Source organism: Strongylocentrotus purpuratus, unplaced genomic scaffold (assembly GCF_000002235.5).
Source record: "Strongylocentrotus purpuratus isolate Spur 01 unplaced genomic scaffold, Spur_5.0 spur5_scaffold_3, whole genome shotgun sequence".
Taxonomy (NCBI): domain Eukaryota; kingdom Metazoa; phylum Echinodermata; class Echinoidea; order Camarodonta; family Strongylocentrotidae; genus Strongylocentrotus; species Strongylocentrotus purpuratus.
The window spans coordinates 8875977-8899122 of record NW_022145609.1 but is presented as its reverse complement, the minus strand read 5'-3'; the positions used below and the strand labels follow the sequence as shown (position 1 = coordinate 8899122).

Sequence of the window (23146 nt, the reverse complement as noted above, 5' to 3'; positions counted from 1 at the left end):
GTTATGTCCCAGTCCCCCTCCCCCCCCCCCCCCCCCCCTCAACACACACACACACGACTTTCAACTTCTGCGTCTTTTATACTCTATGTAATCATATGAAGTTTAATAATAGTAGAATATTCGCTTTCAAATTGTACTTTCCATTTTATTGAGAGAGAGAGACAGAGAGAGAGAGAGACAGAGAGAGAGAGACACACAGAGAGAGCGATGTGTGTACGTGTGTGTGTAGAGAGAGAGGGAGAGAGAGAGAGAGATAGACAGAGCGAGAGAAATATGAAAAGAGAGAGAGAATTGAGAGAAAGGAGATAGAGTTGAGATGTTACATGAAAGTATCATAAACTTTGATTGCACAATGGATCACGTCAATCGTGGAAATATACCATTCTCATAATGTAACCAAATCTAATGCATATGACTTTGTGAAGTGCCTTGCCACAAATTATTTAATTAATCTGTTACAAAATACATGTAATTGAATTTCACTAGTCAGAATGCAAACAGCATACATAAGTTTTTGCCAGATATGGTTTACCCTCTAGTAGCCTCTACCTCAACAACATGTTTTAAATTTGGTTACTATTACGAAAATGGTCTATATTGACAAAGCCATGTCAGACAAAGCACGATCTACATTTCTTTAATAGCTTACACAGCTCCACGGGGGCCTACACTTTGACTCAATGTATCTACAATCTAAAGGACAAGAGAAAGGAGTAAACAATAAAATAATGTTTAATTTGTTTCATCGTGATTGTTTCATATTTATTTTCATTTAAAACAATGGTTAGAAAAATACATGTATATAGAAATGTGCAGATAACCTGAGTGACAATATTTTCTACAAATGTTGAAATAAAAAATACAAATACATTTGTAATACACGATTTTAATTTGACATTTCTACCTTTCCTGAGTGAAAGTGATGAGGAATTTTGGACAGGTCAAATAGATCCTTGTTATCATATCAATGTCTGTATGACTGAAATCTGTTATATTGGGAAGAATGCCAATTGGTGAAGATTTTCATAATCAATAATAAAGTTCATGATTGGATTACAATAGTCAGTACCTGAAAAATATTGTCCAAGTATGTGCCCCTAAAACATTCTCACACTTCAAATGTTAATTACATTATCACAATTCATTTCTGAATAAAATGAAAGAAATTATTTTTAACCATGTTCTTACATAATCTCCCCCCCCCCCCCCCCCAATACGGCAAATCTCTATTCACTTGTTAATAATTAATTCATGAATGAAAAGATGTTGATTTCATAGCACAATGAAATCAACATCTTTTCATTCATGAATAAATTATTAACAACACAAATGCTACAAGTCTTAGTAATAACAGGAAAATACAGGCTATTCTTTAATCTCTAAGTATAATGGCTGAATTACATTCACACACAACTTTTGCACACAAAATTTGAGTTACAACTTTTTCAACTACATGTATGTACATCTATCTGTGTGCTTCCTACAAGTTCTGATGAAGAACAGGGACATTGTAATCATCACCATCACCATCATCATCGTCTTCATCGTCATCACCACCATCATCATAAGCATCATCATCGCCACTTCATCATCATCATCATCATCATCATCACCATCATCATCATCATCATTATCATCACTTCATCATCATCATCATCATCACCAGCACCAGCACCAGCACCACCACCACCACCACTACCACCATCTTCATCATCATCATCATCATCAACATCATCATCAACATCACCATCATCATCATCATCATCATCATCATCATCATCATTATCATCACCACCACCATCATCTTAAATTGTTCAGCATCTGCTTTTCCCACACTTTTTTTGAGTTGGACATTTCATTTTGTTTTTGGCCCTTCTTCAAGTCTTCCGGTCTTTAGCATCCATCTGGGTGGTGCCAGATGCTCTTATATCTTCTTCCAGTGTCTTCTTGCTTTAACTTTATTTACATCTATACAAAAATAAATATAAAAAAACCAAAAAAATCATTCTTTTAACATGAATTGAAAAAAAGTTACAAGCACCACTAGGCCGAACAAAAAAAAAAAGATGTTGTGTTGCCCTTTAGGTGCTAAAACATGGGTCGGTCGGTCGGAGATCTTTTTTTTTCTAAATTTGTTTTCTTCTTTTTTTCTCCCTCTTTGGGCTAATATTTTTCAGTTTTGAATGCTTTACCAGTAATACAATATTTTTCTAAACGGTCGAAAAACAAAACCTTTTTTTAAAAGCCGACTGTAGATTTCAAGATTTTTGGGTCGGTCGCAAAGGACAATACAACATCTTTTTTGTTAGGCCTTAGGGTAAAACATATACATCATGAAATCATGATTCATACTTAATAACCTTGTACTTAAATAAAACTATGCCCGCATGAGGAAATTAAATTACATTCATTATTACATTAAAAATAATTGTATGCTCAGTCTGTTTGGCAGAGACAAACGAATAATATACACGATAGGAAAAATACTGTGTAGGCAATAACACTTTTAAGTATCACATTTTCTTTACAATTAATAACAACAATAAAAATTTGAGTTAAAAGAAACTGTCATATATCCATCCAAGGAGATACATATAAGGTGCCATCGAACTACTACTACTAATAATTTGCAGTGTGATGCCTGGGTAAACGAATCATGGTTTTTAAAAATACAACAGAAATACAACAAATACAACAAATACAACAAAAATACAACAAAATATAACAAGTACAACAAAAATGCAACAAAACTACAACTAATACAACAAAAATACAATAAATACAACAACAAAAGTACAACAAAATACAACGAAATACAACAAAAAACACAAAAAATATAACAACAAAACAACATACAACATATAACTTGGTTAACAATTTTATCCACTTGAAGCCCCTCTAAAATGTTGGGAGCCCCAGATTCGTAAAATATTTGATGGCAAAATTTCACTTAAATTGTATCATAGTGTGAAAGAGGATCATGTCACTTCTGCAAAGATTTCCCCTGAAAAAAAGTGTTTGAAGACAAATATTGATGAATTTGGGTTCTGATGTACGCAGAAAACTTAAATTTTGTATTCTGTCATCAATTTTTGACTTCAAACACACTAGTTTTGAAAATCCTTGCAGAAATGTGTCTTAGATGACATCCTTTTTCACATTATGATACAATTTAAGTGAAATATTGCCATCAAACTTTTGGGGCTCCCGGCCAACACTATAGAGTGGCTTAACTCACACACGAATGTAAATGTTACACAATGTACATATAAAATTGATTAAAATGGTTGGAAATTGATTGTCTTCCTCGTGCAGCTATAACATTACCTATCTGTTAAAATTTTATTTACATCAATTGAAGTGATACTGAACTGGTGAACTTTCTGCCCTAGCATACTATTTATTGCACAGCGCCATCTCATGGTCAACTTGCCAACTATCCAGTTTCATCTCAGAACTAGTGAGTTGCACCGTTCAATGTATTCAAACTGTAATCTATGACATGACCCGGTTGATATATTCCCGGGTCAATGTACCAAAACAAAGCCAATTGCCAATCAGATCATTCCTTCGATATTGGGTTGATGAATATTAAACTATCAATAGGTCAGCCAGACTGTTCTTGTACGTAGCTATTGGATGTCCGAAAACTTTTTTTTTGGAACATTTATTGTACTCAAATCTAGATGGACAACAATTCATGTGGACAACAATTTTTTCGAGTTAAAAATTAATTTAGGAGCTAAATGAGCAAGCTATCTAATTAGGTCAATTAGGTCAAACTGAATATTTCATTAGTTGCTATTTTTCACAATAACATAGAGTGTGATATTGCAGCCAAAGTGGATATATGAAGACGTAAAGAGTGAGAAAAAATTGTAGCCCCTGATTCCTCTTGGTCCAGCCGAACTAACCCATTCCTTCCACTGACTACCCCATACAACATACTTCAGTCTCTTTATCGAGGTGGCCGGAGCCAGATGTAGTCTCAGCGGAACAACCGTCGATATCATAGACTGAAGCTTTCGGTCTAGCCTTCCTCTAGCTGCCCCCCCCCCCCCCACCCATGCCTCTGACTAATAGGGTTGACCTTGAGAAGATTTTTTGGACTGCCATAAGGGAAAAGTCAAGAGTCTTCTTTTTCTTTCTTAAAATACCTTGATGTCTTTTCTTCTTTCTTTGTAAAATAACTGTCTAGTTTCCTTTGCTTGGGGGCATTCTCATCTTCAATTTCCGATTTCTTAGATTTCTTTCCAGACTTCTGTTGATAAAAAAAGACAAAGAAGAAAGAAATCGTTCAAAGTATAGAGGATTAGAAAATAGAATAAAACTGATAAATTTTGGTCTTTGAAATAATGATAACCATTTTATATAATGGCTGTGATAATTTGTGACAATATTTGCTTGGCTTGGTAATCTTGCTACACTATGACATAAAAAAAACAAAAACAAACAAAGATTCTGTATGATACAACCTTCTGTATTCTTCACAAGTCTTTCTGTATTTCTGGGAGGAATTACAAAAAACTGCCTAAATTCACAAAAGATATTTATTTTAACCTTTGGTTTTAATTTCAAAGCTTAGTATGGGCATACACATATGTACCCTGCTTCAGGATTATTTTAGTCCACGGTTGAAGTTTAAATCATGATTTAGACCTAGGATGAAATTAAATGTCTTCCTTGAGTTTAAGCAAATAACTTCAAGTTGGTAGCACACTATAATCTCCAAAGGCTCCGAGGAGATAATAAGGCTCCTGCCTTTTATAAGCTGTCTTCTCATTCAAGCATTGTTATTTTATGATCTGTTCCATAAAACCTGTTTTTCATATAAATGAATGGACCAAATGTCAACTTGAACTTAAAGCCCCAATGCACTGCACTACTTATAGCTCCTTGTGCCCTCTATATAGCAAACAATGCCTAATTGGTGCCTGTTGGTCCCCCATGATCGCCTTTTTCTTATCTTAATTGAGAGCTGATTTGATGAGATAACCACCTGTTAGTGACTTTGCAGGGAAGTCTAATCCCCCTGGCCAAACTAGTGCAGACGGGCTTTAAACTATTAGATTTGTAGCTTCAAGATATACCATTACCTTTTTAATTGTCTTGCCATTATATGCATCAAAAGCTTTCCTCATACCAGCAGACACTGCCTGACCCTCGAAAGCACTTCGTGAAACCCACTGATGATGGGGAATGTCTTCTGATTCTTGAGACTTATCGGATACATCCTCCTCCTCCTCCTCCTCCACCTTCATTGTCTCTAGCTCATAGGTTTGGTGGATGTGGGAGAACATGTGAACAAACTGACAATGAGAGAGAGAGAGAAAAGGGAAACGGTTATCTCCAGCGGTGTCACTAGAGCCCTGTTGCATAAACCTTACTATTAATGGTAACTTTGCCATCAATCGCAACTACCATGGTAACAGGGCTCAACAGCCAATCAAAATCAAGGGCCCTGTTTCATAAAACTTGTTATCAATAACAAATGCTAAATTTCTATGACAATTTTGCTCTCAGCCAATCAAATGCCACGATTTCAGTAGCTTATAACAGTTGTTATACCTTGTTACTGTAACCAGTTTAATGAAACAGGGTCCTGGGTCCAGCCACTGATAGGACAATGGTATCATTGGGGAACATCAGTTAGGAAAAGGTTACTTACAAACACTATTGGTTATCACTGTATCCAAAGCTAGTTACATTTAATTTTAATGCATAATTTTAACATAGTCAAAAAATGATAATGCCATTTTGTGTTGAAATAGGAGCTTATAATTGTTCACCATAAAGATTCATAGTTGGTAATTAAGATATGTTTCAACAATGATGGCTTTTTAAAGAATGTTTATAGAGGAATTAAGAAAGAAAGAAAAAAGGTGAGAAAAATAATGGGAAAGTGTGGATCCAAACCAAAAGTGAAAGGAAAATCAATCCTACAATGTTTTACTACACAAGGGGGTGTTTCCACAAAGAGACTTAACTCTAAGTTGGACTTAAACATTATGGAGAGCTATTTGTAGCCTTAAAATAAAATATATTCAAAAGCAAAAATTCAAGACTTTTAGACTTTTCATGAATTCCACATCAAGAACACGAAATCTCCTTGATAATAGAAAATATGAATGATTTGAATCAAAATTTTATGCCTTTACAATAACTTTTATGAAATATTTTCAAAGATGCTTCAGGTCCAACTTGGAGTTAATATCGACTTAGGATCTTTGCGAAACACCCCCCCCCCCCCCAAGATCATCGACCTACCTGTATAATGTGCTTCCTGTCCTTGACATTCTTCAAGGTCATATTCAAGGTGTCCTTCAGGTAGGAATCCATCTTGTTTCTGCTCTTCTGCCGAGAGGTTTCTTCTGCAATCTCAATACTTGGAAACTCCCACATTCCAGCCAGGAGACCTACATAGAACCCACAGTTTAAAAACAATAATGGTTAGAGGTTGATAATTGTTTACAGTAAAAAAAATTATTAAAAAAAAAAAAAAAAAAAAAAAAAAAAGGCAATCAATACGAGCTGGGGCAATATTCTGAAAACTATGTTATATTTTATGATAAGGAAAATCATGTTTATGGTTACAATCTGAAGTTGGACTGATCTAACGCTTCTTACTGGCGTTTGCACATATATGTCTCTGTTAAGTAAAGGTGCACACAACAAGTTTTGCACAGACGATAACTTATGACTTGTTAAGTCCTACGATGGAATACCAGATGTATTTCACCATCATGCTGCATAGTTCTAAGTATTACAGTTAACTAAAAATGTGCATAATAGTCAGACAAGGGCAGCACACAAGATAAACTTGGATTCACAAAAATCAGCCAGAAAATTGGTGTTATTTCTGATTTCCCTTTTTTTTTCTGAGTATTTTCATTTTCAATTAGTGGCATCTCTTTTTTATTTCGCAAATTTACAACCAAAAGATAATAGGGCATATATAGCAATATTTAGGTAAAAGGAAAAAGGAAAGTTAGTATGTAGATGTATAATTCATATGAAGATAAACAAATTGATAGATAAAATACACATAATACAAAAATATGTTTATGGAGATGGATAGAAAACAGGAAAATGGAGTGAGGTGAAAAAGAAAAAGTACCTGTGTCTGGTCGTTGTACTATGAGATATTCCTCTTCATCGTTAGTCTCTCTCTCCACAATACATACAGCAATCTGTAACAATCAAATAAATGCAAAATTAAAGCTACAAGGATTCCAGTCCACCTTTTAGTTTCAGCATTGTCAACCAATCACATAGAGGAGAATTAATTGAAGCAAATAAAAAAGACCTTACATCACAGTGAAGATCTAGTTTTTAAAACAAACTGAGAATTATTTGAATATTATTTTTACGTTTCCTTTGATAGATTGATTTATTGAGACACACACACACAGAAAAACGTTAAGCATACTAATTTAGCAACCTGACAAACATGTCAAGTCAATGCATTGTCATCTAATGGGACCAAATGTCCTCAAATCTTTTGGGCAAATTACAACTGCAATATACACTGCTTATATTACTCAGAATTATAATAATAGGCATTTTTATAGCGCCGTCTATCTAGAAATTCTATTCCTAGGCGCACTTATTATTACCCTGGCTTTAGCCTAGCTGCCATTACAGCGCTCCAGCATTTCAAGGAATTAATTCTGCCAGGTACTATACCAATATGTGCAACTGCCATTCATGTCCAGCAGAAACTTTGTTGCCTGGGTGAAATATAAAGCACATGCATTTAACTGACAAAAAACTTACAACTTGCTGTTTCAACGGCTTTTTCTTTGGTTTCCTAGGGTAATTCATCACACCTAAATTAGCATCCACTGGTCCATCCATGCAAAGTGAACAACCATCAGCAGCTACATGTTTATACACAATCATGTGGAAAAAAAGAAGAAAACTACAAATAACACATCTTGTACATTCATACAAAATAAATGTATTTTCCAGAAATTATATTATACCAGTTATATAGGTTGTGTAGGCCACAACACCACTACCAATGCAATTTTGAAACAGCGTACATCATTGACCAAATTCACTTGAAACCCATCCAAAAATTAAATTTGCAGATTCTAAAATTAAACTTGTTTAATACTTACAGTAGATTTCATACAGTAATTTACAATTTAAATCTAGTTTCTGAAATAGAGGGCTGTCTAGCAAGCACTGGAATAAAAAATAAAATAATAAAAAGAAGAGGATACAGATCTCTTATTTCCTTACCACATTCAATGTCTACAATATCCTTCTCTTCTGGTAAGGACTGACCATTGCTCTTGGTCAGTTTGGTGGCCAAGTCTCTGGTCAGCTGGTCCATCTGCTGTATAGCCCTGCAGTGGGATTGGACGGGGCAGGAGGGACACTGGGGGCTCTTAGGGTGGCAGACTGTCGCCCCTAGCTCCATCATGGACTGGTTGAAGTCTCCGGGTCGGTCTGGATCGACGATGGCATTGGCAAGGTCCCTGGGTGGAGAAGGATTGGAATCTAACAGTGACTTTACGAAACATATCAGAATATACCAGACAAGGGTAATATCAAGGACAATTATATCACCTTAAGTAATGTGCTTGTAAATATTATCAGTATTATATATAAACTTTAAACTGTCAATAGGCATGAACATCGAGGGCTTACTAGATGTTTAAAGAGGGGGTAAAAGCTTGATAATAGCTCTATTTACTACACCATAGATACATGTATAAGGTCCTAGTCAAATCTGAACTGGTATTTCCTAAGAGAAATAATTCAAATATAATTTAGATACAAAACGCAAACTGCAACATCTTCCGTAAATGTCAAGTTAGTCAACAGGAGGGGCTGTATCATTAAAACATTAGTTATCAATAACCATAGTACATAGAAAAACAAAAAATAACACAAGTGTATGTATTTTCAATAATTTGATAACTGAAATATCAGTGATGGTATCAACAACCATAGTACATAGAAAAACAGAAAATAACACAAGTGTTTGTATCTTCAAAATTTTGATAACTGAAGGACTAGGTTTATAAATAATGCAGATCTATTTTAAAATATTGCATCCATGATACAGATTTATACAGATCACCATTAGGGCATTACCATATTGCTGTCATGACATTCTGAGTGGTGAAATCAGCCCCAATCATCCTCAAACGAGAGAGAACTCTGATCACGTTGCCATCAACAACGCCAGTAGCCTGAGGGACACCAGAAAAAGAGATTGTCTGCTTGTGTTAGAGTCACATGTTTCAGTAATTATGAAATTTAATAGCGCTTCTACATACATGTTTCATTATTTTTCATTACTTTCATTGTGATGTGAACTGTCTACAGTGGTTTATAACACACAGTGCCTTCATGAATTCTGACCAAAGCATGCTGTCTTAGCTCTGTGATAAAATATAAACATGTATTCCATTTTGTAGGAAAAGTAGAGAATAGTCATAGAATGAAATGTATTTTTCCAAACTATTGCGTCATCTCCAATCCAATCCAAACGATATTTGATAAAGCCCCGTTTCCTTGCAGTTACAAAGCACTGCACACCTCTCCACAATGTTTGGGCCGCTTAAAAACAAAAGTTAGACACTTCTCAGAGATCAGTCAAGTAAATTATGTTGGCTGGTAATAAGTAATTTCTAGCATTGTGTCAATATAACAAACAACAACTTGATACATAGATCTGATGCAGTCCACTGGCTCATAAACATTAGATCTACATTTTAACAGGGAACAAATAGCAGTTTTAATGTTCAAAGCTTTAGATAAGGCACATTTTGACTTTGTATGTTTCAAGATTCAAGATTCAAGCTTTATTTATTTTCTTTCCACTTGCATAAAAAAACATTTCATTCAGGAACAGTAGCAAAAAGTTCATCGTCCACTAGCATAAATACATTAACAATGAAACAGTTATAAAGACTTTAACAAATGTGGAAAAGAGTCTGTTCACAAACCTCGCTGAAGGATATTGAAGCTATCGCACCTGCAGTGTAACGGCCGACACCTGGTAGCTCCTTCCGCAGTTGTTCTGCTGTTCCTGGAATTTGACCGTCTAGTTCATTCTGAACCTTGCAGGCTCCCTCAAAGAGACGTTGTCCTCTAGAGTAATACCCAAGACCTGCCCAGACCTCTCGTACTTCCTATCAATCAAAATAAATTCATTGATATTACATATGACATATTACGTTATTATTGAACAAAATACATGTCCAAAGTCCAAACACATATTATATCCACGTTTATTATCATCAATTTATAATATACTGCTTTATTTATAGACACACATACCCTAAGAAATTCTGATGCTGTATAAACTCATTATGAAATATTGTACTCATGAGATTACTTAAGTTACTTTATGATTTTTTATTAATTTGATTGTAGCACATAGTTAAGTATGAGACTTGACAGTTTCTTTGACTTTTTGTACATTATTTCTACCATTTTTATATGTATCTGTTTGTATTTTTATTTTTATTTGAAATCCAACCTGAAGTTTTAGTTGCAATAAAGAAATAATAATAACAAATACAAAAAAGTTGTTTGCAGTAAGTCAGTACACAACAAAAACAAAACACCCAGTTGAATATTCTATCAAACTAGAAATGTATACAACTCTCCACCCCAGTGGTATTATCTGCGTTCATACAGCAAGCACTAAAGCACTTAATACTGTTAACATGACACTGCATGCCAAAGGCCCCAGTCAATCTTACATTATTCTTCTGTCTTTTATTGTACAGACTTATCAATCATCTTTTGTGCTGGATAGTGACAATTATTGCAAATATTATCAGGTTATCATCTAAACATAGACTACATAAAATATCACTATTAGTGACAACAATGATACAATTTCAACACAAATATACTCGCAAAAACTTGGTTTGAGTCCCGTCTATGCCCTTTTTTTACCTATATTAAACTGTTTGTAATAAAACTGGTCTCACCTCTAGAGATGCTTTTGAAAGAGATTCAAGAGTTGGCCATTTCTGAAGAAAAAAAAGTGAATTCAATAGAAATGGCATCATTTGGAATATACATGTATCTTGATCATAGGATGCATTGCTATTTATATATGTATTTTCTATGATATTTCACTCTTTTCATTCCATTCCTTGAACAGACAATTATTTTAAGAAGACCACAGATTCATCCATATATTATCTATGAATTAAGAAAGTATATATGTTCAATCTTCATCGACAAACAGTCTAGATCTGTAGGCCTACATAGACCAATACACTATCACAATTTACAGGTATAATTTAATTCAATGTCTTTCATACTTATTTTAGGAGGTGGGGGGGGGGGGGGGGGGGGGAGAGAAAAATGTACTTACTTTCATCCATTTGTTGTAATAATCTATAACCGTGGCAACCTGTGTTTGTTGACACATAATCTCTGAAACCCAGACAGCGTAGGCTTTATGATTTGTATCTTCTCCTTTTATCTGAAATGAAAGAAAACAAAAATAATAAAATAATTAATGTAATGTGAAATATAGAATGATTTGACAAACATGTCTATCAGTTTGCAGTTTAGGATGTGAAATAACTACATTCAGATCGACTACAGCCAGTTCTACTGGTCATCAAAATTATAATCAATCCTCCTCCTCCGATCCTCCACCTCTTTCTTCTTGTTGTTCTTCTTCTTCTTCTCCTCCTCCCCCTTCTCCTTCTCAAAAAGTACAATCCACAATGGATTGATCTGTCCTACTATTTGGCATTTCAGGTGCGGAGTATAAATTGAATACAGGGGCGGATCTAGCTTTTTGCTAAGGGGGGAGTTGACCAATAGCCGATTTTTTTAGGGGTGTTTATTTGAACCCTGTAAGTGATGTTTACCTGGCATCTATTAACACAATGGAGACCATAAAAAGCAGTGCATGATAACGTCTTTTTAAATCAAGTAACAGTTAAATACACAGTTATATCCAGAGTTATCATGTGTTTGGTTAAGTTACCAGATGAGTTGAATATCTTCTCACAATATTTGCACTTGAAAGGATTTCTCTCCAGCGTGCGTTCTTTTTTCTTTCTCTTTTTTTCTTTTTTTCCTTCTTTTTTTTCCCCTTTTTTGTTTGTTTGTTTTTTGGGCCGTCCAAGGGGGGGGGGGGGGTTTAAACCCCCTAAACCCCCCCCCCCGTAGATCCGCGCCTGCTCCTAATATTGTAGTATTACAACACGTCCGTATTACACCCCCATGTATGGTAATTTACCCTGTATGCCAACTTTTTGCATGATTCAAACATACCTTCCAGTAAAAAAAGATGCGAGACTGGATTGCCGCAACTTCTTTGCCCTGTTTGCTTCCATATTGCTTGTCACTACACTCAGACCAGACTGATAAAAAAGTGAGCAACTTGAACAAGTAATCCAGGAAATGAGCAGCCCAGCTCAGCGTGCGTTGCCAGGTTAAATCTTCACCAAATCCCCACCCAAACGACACTTAAAATATCCCCAAAGTTGCCAAATTTTGACAGAAAATCCCCAAATTCGTTTTTCATAAAACTCAATATTATTTTCATTCCCAAATATTTATTTTTCATCCCCAAAGACTTCAACAATCCCCCAATTTTTTTTTTTTTTTTAATGTGGGGATTTTGGGGATGAGAATCGGCAACGCTGGCCTAGCTTGTCACTTTGGCGGTGGCCCGTGTCCTCAAAAAAGCTGATGGGGGGGGGGGGGGGGCAAGGGACTCTGTGACATTTGTTCGCCCAACCCCCCCCCCCCCCCCTCCCCCAAAAAGAAATAATAATAATAATAATAATAATAATAATAATAATAATAATAATAATAATAATAATAATAATAATAATAATAATAATAATAATAATAATAATAATAATAATAATAATAATAATAATAATAATAATAATAATAATAATAATAATAATAATAATAATAATAATAATAATAATAATAATAATAATAATAATAATAATAATAATAATAATAATAATAATATAAATGAAATAAATACATAGAAATAGAATGAAATAAATTACAAGTTTAAAAAAAAAGATAAGATTTAAAAAAATGGTCCCCGGATTTTTTTTTTGGGGGGTTGCAACCCCCCCAACCCCCCCTCTAGATCCGCTTCTGGAATAACTTACATTTCTCCATGGCAGATCCCTCTTGTTTACATCATACCACTGTAATAATTTCCTCCGCAATGACTCGATTTCAGTCTGTGAGAAGCTGTGTATAGCACCCCGTATTTGTGTATCTGAATGGAAAAATGATGAAAGAGAAAAAAATATTTTATTTTCCAGTATATACTGAGCTGAGCTGAGCTGAGCGATTTAGAATTTAATACTGTCGAGTATTAAAATTTAAATAGCTCGGCTCAGTGTATATAATATTCAGATTTCAGCATCATGCAATGCACATCTAGAAAACCTACCAATATTATTGTTGTTTTTCGATGCCTTCTTCATCATGGAAAGAAGTCGGGGATGTAGCCTGAAGGTTGCTATTGTTGATGGGCGATGAATCCTCAGGTATTTCCAAATTCTGTCTCCTGGTCTCACACCAGTCCAAGCGACATAATTAATACTCGATTAAGGTCTCCTCAAAAAGTCAGTGCATGCACGCACCTGTATTTTCCGATGTGTAACTCTTGCGAGAGCATGTATCTTTCGTTATGAAACATTTGAGTCGACGCGCGCTTTGTTGAAAGGGAAAATCCCGGCAGAGTCCACTCTATCAAGAGGGTCCCATTAAAAAAGCTATTGAAAATTTACAAATAATTCTTTGTTTCTTATCTTTATTCCTTTGACTTTAAGCCTGTTTCATATGTAATGTAATTAATAAAAAACTACCTTTTTGAGATATGATACATTGATTTTGATTTAGATTTATATTCTATTTTGTATATCCATTGTCATGAATAAGATCTACCCTTGAATCTGGATTGTTGCATTTCTCAAACGTTGGCAAGTAAACTGGGCATGCGATCCAAATTCACATCAAGATGTCATTAAATGTACCCATTATCGATGTTCATCGGGAGAATTTCAAAGATTTCTGGCCAGCCATCAATTTAGCGATCCAGACGGCATCATATATTGCTATTGACACAGAGCTCAGTGGTCTAGGCAATAGGCGAAAACTTATGGCAAAGTATGATTATTTTTTTTGCTTGATCCCACCTGTTTAAGTTCATGTTCCTTTTCAGTTTAATGAATTGCATTTAAACTTAAAAGTTAAAGACACGTTTATATGTTTCATTATACATTATGCTTGATGATGATTGATGGTGTTTGAGGTTGTAGAATATATTCAGAATTCATAAATCAAATTTCAACTTGTAAAACATATGCGTAGCGTGGATTGGTTTGCTTGTTTTCATGAACAAAACTTTTAACATTATTTCATAGCCCTGACCTATTTGAGTATTTCTTATCTCTTTTTTGTCAGTTGAGTTTTTATAACAATATTCAATGAGGGGCAAATCATTAGGAAATTATTACAATTACACAATTATTGTTATCTTTTTCTCCAAACCATTTTTGCAATTTTGTCAAGTAAGGAATTTCAATTAGATAGCTTCTCAAAATTTGCATTAAAAGTAAATTCATTTAGACTCTAGTAACAGTATTGCCTAATATTCTTTCTCGTGATGATTATACCTGTTTTTTTATATAATGTATATTCTTAATATGAACAAATTTTCACTACTATTTAAGTGTTTTGTTTGCTTCTTCCTTTCAACAGATCCATTGAGGATAGATACAAGTCTATCGCCGAGGTTGCCAAGACACGGTCCATCCTGTCTCTAGGACTATCCTGTTTCAAGATCCAGGATGAGGAGGAGGACCACAACAGTCCAGCAGGCGAGACGTCACCAGGCCCAGGTCCTAGCAGTCAGAAGTTCCTGGCCCAGACCTTCAACATCCTGACCCTGTGTAATGAGGACTATATGGTAGAGCCAGGAGCTCTGCAGTTCTTGGTGGGCCATGGCTTTGACTTCAACAAGCAGTACTCCTGCGGTGTTCCATACTGCAGGGGACCAGACAGGGTGAGTCATCTTCATGGAGTGGACTTATTTCTTGAGATGATTTTGGGATGATCTTGGGATGATCTTGGGATGATCTTGGGAAGATCTTCTGCAGAAATTGTTGGAAGAGGGAGGAGTGAAAGATCTGGGAGTGGTTCTAAGTAGAGAAGGCTAGGAACCAAGGGTTGTTGAACAGCATGATTGCCAAAGTCAATCGATATGGCACTTAGAGAGAGAGAGAGAGACGATCTATTGTTGTGTTATACTTTTTTTCAGGTAGATTGGTAAGGGATAGGGAGAGGTGTGCCCCCTCATTCTTTTAAATAATAACCTTTTACAAAATTATTTTATCCATTAAAATTAAAAAAGTCGGTAATACGATGGTGCTGTAAAAAAGCTTACCCATTGATATAAGTCCTTTCATTATAAGTTTTCTGGCTATACACGGTTGAGATGAAATTTAGTTTCCTTGAAATGTAAAAGTGATAATATAAAACCTTTTTTTCTCTTTCTCTCATTTTCTTGCATACATGTATATCAATACCAGAAAGAGGACAAATCATGGCCGACACTGCGGCTTCTTTTTAACAACATTTTGGCTTCAAAGAAGCCACTGACCCTCCACAATGGTCTCGTAGACCTTGTGTTCCTGTACCAGAATCTTTACACAGACCTCCCGCCCTCTAGCGCCCAGTTCATTGCAGACCTCTACGAGATGTACTCTGGTGGAATCATAGACACCAAGTATGTGGCAGAGTATGAAGCTAGGATGCCGTCGTCTTACCTGGAATATGTCTTTAGGAAAAGGTATGATCCCTTAGATATTAGTACCGTAATTAACGGTGTATAAACCGCACCTTTTTGCCGCCGAAAAAAATTCAAAGTCAGGGGTGCGGTTTATACACTGTACACCAAAACAAAAAAGTTTTGATTTATGGCGCTATGCCTGGCAACGTCTCCCAGCTCAGTAATCGGTGTGTTGACTCACCACTCGGAAACCAAAACAAAACTCAAATTTGTCTGTCATCTTGGTTTGAAATTAATCTTTCTGATAGATCTTAATATGTAGTTTATAATAATAATTCCTCCAATTTTTCTTCTATTACATGGTGTACCACAAGGTCCTATCCTAGGTCCTCTACTGTTTTTTTAATTTACGTTACTGGTAATGATCTTACACATTCAGCTGCACCTCGCAGTTAAATGAAAGGCCTTCCCGGGTGGGTTTTTTTAACACGGACCCGGCAAAAAAAGTTGACAAATTTTTTTTTTTTTTTTTAAAAGGGCGAAAAAGAGGGGTGCGGTTAATACACGAGGGCGGTTTATACAACGTTAATTACGGTAAGCAATACACTTTGGTAAACAGGCCTGATAATTACCCAATTTAAATCTGTTTCCCTTTTTTTTTTGGGGGGGAGGGTTTTCCCCCGATTTTCCCCCGATTTTCCCCTATTTTCCCTACTTTCCCCAGTTTCCCCAATTTTCTTCCAATTTTCTTACTCAAAATGGGGAGAATGTTGTTAGATCTTAGAATTTATAGTCATGATATTGTAGGGCCTTTACATGTGCTGTGTGATAATAACATTGTTATTTTCACATGATTTATATAGTACAAAATTACATATTGACTACAATTTTATAGAATACATCACATTTTTGCTTCACATGCAATACCTGCAATCGTGATTGATAGCTCCTCCCCTCCCTCCCCTCTTCAAAATATTGAAATATAAAACAAAAAGAATATTGATTTAATTGGTAACTTGATAATCATCAATCTGAGACTTTGGGAAGTAATGTTAAAGACTTAATATTGGAATTTAAGGTGAAATCCTTGAGAGTGCGTTTTATATGCCCTGTCAATTTTTTATGAAATTTATACAGAGTAGATTAATTTCTTTGCATCTTCTTATTTCAGTCAAAGAGACAATGCCATAAGAAAGACTAAAGGGCTCCACCATGCATCAGTAGTCTTCTGCCAGTACTCTCCTGAGATGAATGCTGTAGAATACCAGAGCTACCTGCTACCACCGGACTTCGCAGATAGGCAAAACGGAGGAACTCCTGGAAACAAGTCTACGGATATTTGTGAAATTTATGCGGTATGTGGTCGATTGTCAGTATAAGTATCTGTTGTATCAATGTTAAGTACAAGGCATATTTTAAGCACTGTTTTTTAGGTGGTTCCCTTTTGTCAGGGAGTAGGGCAGAAAAGCCAGACTAAAGTGGCCTAAGTTTTTGTCCTTTGATTAGGATATTATGGGCATTGGATAGAGGTTCACTGTAGTATTATATGTGGCTTCAGAGTCGTTCAAACCTTTTCTGTTTCCTTCTTTTCATGAAAGTAATAAGTTTAACAAAATTATGATCATTATGAAAATCTTGGCAAAGTTGCCAAAGGCCTCCCATTAAATGCTGTATTACTTGAAAAGTGTTATCACTGTTATATTTTATTCTTTATTTTTCTCTCATGTTTCAAGATCAGATCTGAGTAATTTGTAATAATGTTGAATTATATCTTTAAAATATCATCATATGGGAAAATGTTCTCATTATTTAAGCCTGTACACTGTTCTATTAACAGTTCAGATTATACTTTCTTGTTTTCATTTTCATATGATCCATCAGGCCCATGGATGTTGTGGCAAAGGGATCCACTGTCCAAAGTCACATGACCCTAACGCAATCTTAGACGCTGAGGAGATCATCGTTGAGGACAAGCGTAAGCGTAAGAGGAGAAGGAGAAATCGCAAGAACAGAAACCAAGAAGTGGATGCCGTGGAGGGAGAGACTGATGAGAAAAAGATGAAAGATGGAGAGGGTGAGGGAGAAGAGAAGCAAAAAGAGGAAAACATGAACGGAGCCGGCGCTGCACCTGAAGGAAACGAAGCAGTAGGAGAAGAAAGTGTTCCAGTGGCGGATGGTGATAAACCTGATGATCTTAACAAGGCAAATGATACTGAAGGCGCAACTGAGTCGGGTCCTCTACCAAACGGTGCCGATGGGCCTAAGAGGACAGAGCCAAAGGGTATTGTACCAAAGAAAAGCGGGAGTCATCGGGCCGGGTTTGATGCCTTCATGACTGGTTTTGCTACGGCAGCCTTCATTGCAAGATTCGGGTCAACAGAGACACCAGAGGGCGCTACTAAACTGCAGAGTACAGCAGCCAGACAGAAGCAAGGTGGACAGCTCACCAGTAGGGTAGGACAGCTGGACCAGGAAGAGTCTTGTATGGAGCGATGCGGCATCGGTCATTTGACCAATAAGCTGTACCTGAGCGGTAAGGACTATCCTTTAGCTGTGGCCAAGAGTTCCTTCACCAAGACGTCCACACTGCATAAGGACAAGATGGATATGATTATAAAGTTGATGGCAAGATGAGGATATAGATGGGTGACAAGAACTACCTACAAAGTAGAAGTGTTGGGGTCTAGTGGATATATCACCAGACTGTGGATCATATAGTTAGCCGTTCGAGAGGCCGTCGCGTCAACAATGCCCCATGGCAAGACATTTATCTACATTTGCCACTCTCCACCCAGGTGAAGTAAAAGGGTACCCAATAGGAAAGAATTCCTTGAATGCTTTAGCACCTTATCATGGCGGCTCAGCTACAACCGGGGTAATGATATATGTATGAAGCACAGTGGAGTATATTCATATACAATGTATTAGCTGCACTATATAAATGGACCCATTTTTACTATTACTACCTCTGGCCTAATTTTTTTTTTTATCCAAGCTGTCAAAGATATAAAATGAATTCTCACAGAATCAAACAGAACTTAATTTGTTCAAGATTGCAAATAAATGTCATTTGCCAAACAATTTTGGTAGAATATGTATACTGGCTGAGAAATGAGCATAGAAAGATTAGGAAATCAAGGTTAGTAGCTCCGACACTATTTGTGTAGTCCCATATACATCTTTCTGTGTACAGTGCTTGTTACTTTACCAAGACTGGGCAAAATTTATTATGGTTTTCATGACTGCAGAACTTTGCAGTACACACCAATAATTACATGCTACTTGATCAACTTTTTCTGATCCATTCCACACCTTTTCTTTCACAAAGCAATCAGATGACCCGAACTCACCTTTATCTTTAAAATATACTGTTGTGCCTAACCTGAAGGAGCTGGACCATGTAGTTATACCCACTGAATAATAAGTTCTACAGTATTCCATGTGTTTTAACATCTTTTTGGTGAAATGACAACCAGTTTGTTTGAGGTATTTTGGCTAGAGTCTATGAAAGATGTGTTCACCAAAATCATATTTAACATCTTCACAATTTAACAGTTTAATTTCTATTGATTAAACCATTGGATATGATTTTATTTCAGTGTAACATGATTTTCTGTAGACTCTAGCCCGAGTTTCCTAGGGTGTTCCGTAATATTGAGGAGTTGAGCCTGGAAGAAAATACTGTTGTGACGTCAGTTTGGGATAGCAAATAATAGTAATTGTCTATTGTCTTCAAACATATTGTAACATATCTTGTGAGATCCTTCCAATTCACTCTGTATTTAAAAAAAGTTTAGAAAAATATTTTTTTCCTTAAGTTCCAGTCATACACACCCCCTAAATATAATTATTGCAAATATGTCAACCCCTGTATTAAACAAATCTATTCCATTATCAATAACTAAGAAAATCAAATTTTCTATACAGAGCATATTCGAGAGGGCCTCACGAGGTATGATACATTGTTGCTAATTTGTGTTTGATAGAATACAATTACAGGAATTCATAACTCTTGTGTTCTTTATCGGATTTCGCTCAAACTTTTACTGATCTGTTTCTCTCATTTGTCTGCTTTTATTTAAAACAAATTTAATATCAGGCTGGACTTCCCCTTAAACCATTTGGAGGTACTGTAATATACTCCTTTTTGAGGAAGGGGGGGGGGGTCTGGGGGGGGTCTCCACTGGCGTACCTATGGGGGGGGCAGGGGGGGCAGAGTGCCCCCCCCCCCCCTGACGGGCTCCAGGGGAAAAAAAGAAAAAGGGGAAAGAAAGGAAAGGAAAGAAAAGGAAAAAAAGAAAAGGGAAGAAAAAAGGAAAGAAAGAGAAAAAAGGAAAAAAAGGAAAAGGAAAGAAAAAAGGAAGAAGAAGAGAAAAGGAAGAAAAAGGGAAAAGAAAAGGAAAGGAAAAAAATGGGGAAATTTAAAAAAAAAAGACCATGGCCGTACGCATCAGGGGGGGGGGGCAGTTGACCCCAGATATTTTGAAAACGTACAGTTTTTTTCCTGAAAATGTAGTGTTGGCCTATACCAAATCCTTCAATTCTACTTTTGAAAATGCAAAAGTACCCTCATGACCAGTTCGGTCGCTCGAACTCCCTTCACTCCTTTTGCTTTTGAGATTCTTCGAAAACTTTAACGCATCTTTCCCCCTCCCCCACCAGAAAAATATTCCGCATACGGCCCTGAAAAATTAAGACAAATGAAAATAGGAAAATATAAGTGATATAACCAATTCCAAAAATCTTCGCTGGCGCGAACTGCTTGCTAGCCTATTTTGTATTAAATGTTTTCACTTGCTCGTCCCCCTGAAAAAAGAAAAGGATTAGCATTGCCTAGAATACAATTGTGCCTGCCCCGACGGGCCCCGACCTGCAACCTGGCAACAATAACACACAGTGTACGTACCAAATGTTACTAAAAGAGAGTAATTCATTTTTCTCGCTCGCTACACTTGCTCGCGAATAAAATGAATAGATATTGCTTTGGAAACAATTGTGCCCACCCTTGACCTGCAACAATATCATTAAAAATGGAAGAGTTTTTTTCGCCCTCTCGCCAAAAAGGAATTGAATCGCGTTAAACGCGATTGCGTCCATCCTGACCTGCACCAATAAAAACTAGTTTATTTATTAATTTCTATTAAAGAGAATTTTTGTTTTGCTTGCTCGCTATGCTCGCTCGCCAAAATGGAATTGACACCGCTAACGTGCCCGCCCCAACCTGCAACAACCAGTTAATAATTATGTACCAAACGTTATTCAAAAAAGTTCTGGTGTGCTCGTGCTCGCCAAAACGGAATTAACATCACCTTAGACATGATTGTGTAAGCCCTGCCCTGCAACAAAAAAATCTGAAATTTATGAACCAATTATCATTACAAAAATTTTGCTAGCTCGCTACGCTCGCTCGCCAAAATAGAAATAACACCGCTTTTAATAATCACGTCCCTGACATGGAACGATGAACCCAAGTTTATATACCATATTTTCCCTATAAAAGAGAAGTGATTTTTTTTGCTCGCTCGCTACGCTCGCTCGCCAAAATAGAAATAACACCGCTTTTAATAATCACGTCCCTGACATGGAACAATGAACCCAAGTTTTATGTACCATATTTTCCCTATAAAAGAGAAGTGATTTTTTTCGCTCGCTCGCTAGCTCGTGGAATTATGTGCCCACCACTAACCTGCTACAATATCATTAAAAAGAGAAATGTAGGGGGTTGCCTGCCCGCCAAAATGGGATTGACATTGCCTTAAACACGATTGTGCCCGCCCCCTACCTGCAACAATGAAACAAATTTTATATAGCAATTCATTGAGAGAAAGATGTATTTTGGCTCGCTAGCTAAAATGGGTATGAAATCACCCTAAACACAATATTGTTCCCGCGCCCTGCATGGGACAATTGAACCAAGTTTAAGTGGCAATTATTAAAAAAGAAGTGATATTTTTCTTGCTCGCTACGCTCGTTTGCAAAAAAATGAAATTAACGTCGCTAACAAGTGAATGTTCCCACTCCCAACTTGCAACAATACCAGTTTATATACCAAACGTTACTTAAAGATTTTTTTTTGCTCGCTCGCTCGCCAGAACTGAAAATTAGCATCGCCTTTTTTGTTTGTTTCGGTCGCTTGCCCCCCCTGACGGAGTACCCCAGGTACGCCACTGTTGGTCTCCTTGGAAATATTTACATTGATGAACAATGATGATATACAACAAAGTGTAATACATTCCACTTCTGAATGGTTAATTTGAATGCACAGCTACAAACTTACTTTGATTTATTTTCAAAGTTTCATGTTGAAGATAAGAACTTCCTATTTTATTTGAAGCAAAATATAGGAATAAAATAAAGTTTTTATTTTATTTTGTGCTAGTTCCATTTCCGTTGTACCTAACACTACAAAAAATAAATACGTCTCCTGATATTTTCCATACTGATGGTAAATATGAACTTGATTCAACTATATTTGAAGAGCAGCATTTGTATTTAATTTGTTACTAAACTTATTCATTATATAAAGCTGTCCATGTCCTCATTTTTGTATTCACTAGATGAAATTAGTTCTTTCTGAACATAGTCAAAGTATGAATTGTACAAGTTGGGCGTAATTTGTTAGGAGTGGAAGAGAAATAAAGAGACAGAAGGGGAGGGACCTAGAGGTAGGTAGGTAGGTAGGTAGAGAGAGAAAGAAAAAGAGAAAGATAGGGTTGGAAGGATGAAAGACGAGTTATGAATATGGAGGAGAATTGTAACGGTATATTCAAAGTTGAGATGATACAGATGAATCATATTTCATTAGAGGGAGAGGAAGAGAGAATGAAATAAAAGGAGTGAGATCGAGACAAGGGTAAGAAATGGAGAAAGGGTAAGAAAACGAGGGTATACAAGAAAGGTTTATAATAAAAATCTTTTAACTAGCCATCATTAATTTTTCTCATTCTTCACTCATTCAACATCAAACAGCATCTGTCCTCTTTACCTTTTCAATCTTTACTTGTTCCCATTTATTTATTGAATTTACCAACTTTTGCCAACCTTGAGCAGCTTTTAAATCAACGCTCATAATACCACTCGACTTTTAAAGGTAGCTGATTGAAATGTTGTGGCATGCAAAATGTTTACCATAATTTTTGAAAATTATTGTTTGATGGCATAGAAATATAACCAAATCTTTATAGAACAGTGCTGGTAAAATACCTCTATAACACTGATCAGACTAAATTACAAAAACTGTCATTTAGATATGCCAACTTCAAACATAAGATCCGAGTCACCATTGCTCACCAATACCACAATTTTTACATTCAAGATGTGCCTTTCCACGCCACTACATTTCGCTACCTTTCCTACAGTAACTTCCCATCACCACCTAGA

At 36.1% G+C, this 23146-nt stretch overlaps 2 protein-coding genes across 3 annotated transcripts; one reads left to right on the top strand and one right to left on the bottom strand.

Moving 5' to 3' along the window:
* Positions 1–1742: 1742 nt before the first annotated feature.
* LOC586497 (adenine DNA glycosylase) lies at positions 1743–13611 on the bottom strand. 2 transcript variants are annotated; one of them, XM_030996844.1, is made up of 13 exons: positions 13424–13611; positions 13134–13246; positions 11354–11464; positions 10962–11003; positions 9966–10151; positions 9109–9206; positions 8248–8486; positions 7777–7880; positions 7118–7190; positions 6268–6416; positions 5097–5309; positions 4158–4261; positions 1743–1968 (listed from the first exon to the last, which is right to left on the bottom strand). In XM_030996844.1, exons 1-13 carry the CDS (start codon positions 13458–13460, stop codon positions 1959–1961), a joined length of 1479 nt encoding a protein of 492 aa, XP_030852704.1. In that variant the 5' UTR covers positions 13461–13611; the 3' UTR covers positions 1743–1958. The 2 variants fall into 2 exon arrangements, with proteins under 2 accessions (XP_030852704.1, XP_030852703.1); XM_030996843.1 differs by lacking the exon at positions 1743–1968 and having other exon boundaries at positions 4060–4261.
* Positions 13612–13946: 335 nt separating this feature from the next.
* On the top strand, positions 13947–18788 carry LOC115919011 (target of EGR1 protein 1-like). Its single transcript, XM_030996917.1, has 5 exons — positions 13947–14142; positions 14737–15040; positions 15567–15826; positions 16938–17121; positions 17648–18788. The coding sequence occupies exons 1-5, from the start codon at positions 13994–13996 to the stop codon at positions 18398–18400; spliced, it is 1650 nt and encodes a 549-aa protein (XP_030852777.1). The 5' UTR covers positions 13947–13993; the 3' UTR covers positions 18401–18788.
* Positions 18789–23146: the final 4358 nt, after the last annotated feature.